The sequence below is a fragment of the Lactuca saligna genome, chromosome 4 (assembly GCF_052625555.1).
Source record: "Lactuca saligna cultivar CGN05327 chromosome 4, ASM5262555v1, whole genome shotgun sequence".
NCBI classification, from domain to species: domain Eukaryota; kingdom Viridiplantae; phylum Streptophyta; class Magnoliopsida; order Asterales; family Asteraceae; genus Lactuca; species Lactuca saligna.
Genome location: NC_136420.1, coordinates 289,655,727 through 289,658,765, shown reverse-complemented (window position 1 = coordinate 289,658,765; position 3,039 = coordinate 289,655,727). Strand labels below are relative to the sequence as shown.

Genomic DNA, 3,039 nt, shown 5'->3' with positions numbered 1-3,039 from the left:
TCTCACAAAGCAGTGGAATCTTTCACTAATTTTCATTCATTGGTTGAATGATTATTGATTATGAATGTTGTCACCATCTTCTGTAGAAGCTCTCATCGTGTTATTTTCTCTTTTTTATTACTTTAATAATGTTAGGTGCATCGTGTTTTTGCCTTATTTTTGTTAATATTTCGCAAACCAAACACATTTTGGTAAATAAAATTTAAAATAACCACCCTTAAATACAAAACTCCAATAAAAAAAAATACTAATTAAACTAATGAGCGATAAAGAAGATACAAAAAGAAACAAGAAGCTTATCTAGAAACAATGCGTTACAATTCTTTAGAGAAAATAAAATGTTATAGTTTCTTGAAAACCATTACATTTTTTTTTTCTTTTACAAAATTCTTAAGCTCACTTTTTTGTTGAAGAAAATTTACTTTTACAATCCCAATTTCTTCACCTTTTGACCTCTCAAACCATTCCAAAACGCAGCCGCATTTACCGCTTTCTTACCCGGCAATTGTACCTCCAAGACCTTACATTTCAATAAATTAATAAATTAATTTAAATAAAATTATATTTATAGGATTAATGACATAAATAGGTAACAAACTTTTTTTTTTTTTTTTGAAAATACCATTATTTTGAAAAAGGTGTCCTTTGTTCACAAAGAACATTTATTTTAAAGGTATTTTATGAACAAAATGTTCCACTTGTTTACCTTATGATTGTACTTTTTTTTAAAACACAAATATACCGATTTTCTTGTAATTTTCACCTTTAGTGATAAAAAATAAAATCAAACTTTAAGTTTTCTTGAAAAAAAAAAATCTTGGAATAAATATTGTTACGGTAAATGCATCCTCACCTCAAGAGCCGTGCCCCCGCTACATGGTATAATCATCGACCCTTTTTTGAATGCCACGTCATCATCTTTGCTAACTTGAGCATCATCATCATTATAAACCCTAGAAGTTATAATTTTGAGATCAAGTTCACTCCTTTTATCATTCTTTTCATCAATTACAACAATTTTAGCTCGGGTCCCTGGCCACCCTGCAAAAGCCCTCACCTAAAAACTTGTTTATTTATAATTAATTATGTGATGATAAAAGATTTGGATTAAAAAATATATTTTATTTTATCTCATCTTATGGCATCATACCTTATTATGTAGAGTCAAAGCTTCATTGTCAAAAGATAACCATGACTCCTCTTGAGTTATCTACAAGAAACAAAAAAAAGCTTAACAACATAATAGCAATGTACATTTCTGTTAAACTTAAGGGCTTTTATGTCATTATCCCTTTAAGTAACTCAACTAACTTTTGGAGCCAAAGTGGCTTTTGAGTCATCTTGTTCTTGAGCTTTTGTCTTTGCAGATCCATTGAATATAGAGGGAAGTTCTTGAAGCAAGAGTTTAGATCCTGTGTATATTAGGATCATTATAAAGTAATGTTTATTTATTTATTTAGTTATTTATTTATTCCATTGAATGAGAATATGACATACCTTGTGCAAATAGTAGATCAAGCAATTCTGGAGCCTGAAAACAAATCACATAATTTTTATTATTATTTATTTTCACTAATGAAAATGCAACAAATTGTATCAATTTCATATTTGGAAAAGAATTCAAACCTTAATATGATCATCGATTTTCATTTTTTCATAGGCAATAATGGGGCCCGCATCTAATGCCCGGACAGTGAATGCTAATGATACACCAGTTTCTGTAACTCCATCCTGATGAAGATTATTATTTTCATATAAAGATATAAACTTTTTTTACTAATGTTACTTATAAAATGTATAAAAAAAATAAAGAAAAGAAAAAGAACCTGCAATGCTCTTTGAACAGGAGCAGCTCCACGGTATAAAGGCAGCAAGCTTGGGTGTATATTCACAGTCCCTACAGATAATACATTCAAAGATAATAACAAAAGAATTCAAGAAAACTTGAAAGATAGTGTGGTGAGAATGAGATCTTTAAGAACACTAACCTAATAAAGGAATCTGTAAAAATTTGGTTGGTAATATGTTGCCATATGCTGCTGTGATGCAAAGTTGAGGCTCAAGTGCTCTGAAATTGGACAAAAATGCTTCCTCATTGGCTTTAACAGGTGTGAAAATTAGGTCATTAGGGAAGCCTCTATCGAGAGCATGTTGTGCTACAGGTGATGGCATCACTTTTCTTCCCCTATCTCTTCCTGAAGGTGGCTGGGTAACAATCGCTGCAACCTGAATCACATTGGGTGAGAATTTGAAATTTGAAAGCCATTGTCATTGATTACTCGCGAATGTAAATGGATTTAAGGGTCGTATTCATATTCATATTCATAATTAGGTTAGATATTGATGTAATACTACTCTGATTAATTCATCGCAGTTTGTCAAAGATTAAGTACCTCGAATAAGGAATCAGCGGCGGAGGATGCGTCAAGAAGAGTCTCGAGAACGGAAGCAGAGACCTAACACGAATCAGATTTCAAAATCGAAGCCCCAATCGAAAATTATTTCCCATGGCGATGCTTAACGTAAATTGTAGGAACATTGGGCGAGAGATTACCGAGGGAGAACCCATGAAAACGAGTTTTTTCTTCTTGGGAGGAGTGAGAGTAGCAGCAGAAGTAGATAAAACGGCGGTAGGGGGCGAAAAGGAAGGCGTTGCATGACAGCAAAAGCGGCGGAGCATCCACGACGATGATGATAAGTGGTGCATTTTTTCCGGCAGGTTCCGATGGGTACAAAAGTATTCAATATCGTGAATCGCCGTCCGTTTTCATCATAATTCAAGCCATTTTCGTCACTGGATTGGATGTTTTGTTCCTTTATCCACCGCAAGGGTACAATAGTCATTTCCATTTGTATTTTAGAAGCTTTTTATGAAAAAAAAAAAAAAAAAAAAAAAAAAAAAAAAAAAAAACTAGAATTAGAGAGAAAGCTTGGTGCATACATTTCACAAATCTAGTCATGTTAACACAACACAAATCCATATTTCATCTATATATCATCAATTTTCGTCAACACATATCCATAGTACTTCAAACGTAT

General features: G+C 32.5%; 1 protein-coding gene across 1 annotated transcript; it reads right to left on the bottom strand.

Moving 5' to 3' along the window:
- Positions 1 to 276: 276 nt before the first annotated feature.
- On the bottom strand, positions 277 to 2,804 carry PDE194 (formyltransferase). Its single transcript, XM_078992533.1, has 10 exons — positions 2,555 to 2,804; positions 2,394 to 2,456; positions 1,989 to 2,226; positions 1,827 to 1,897; positions 1,627 to 1,731; positions 1,498 to 1,531; positions 1,312 to 1,412; positions 1,151 to 1,210; positions 854 to 1,057; positions 277 to 520 (listed from the first exon to the last, which is right to left on the bottom strand). Exons 1-10 carry the CDS (start codon positions 2,705 to 2,707, stop codon positions 425 to 427), a joined length of 1,125 nt encoding a protein of 374 aa, XP_078848659.1. The 5' UTR covers positions 2,708 to 2,804; the 3' UTR covers positions 277 to 424.
- Between the last annotated feature and the right edge of the window lie 235 nt (positions 2,805 to 3,039).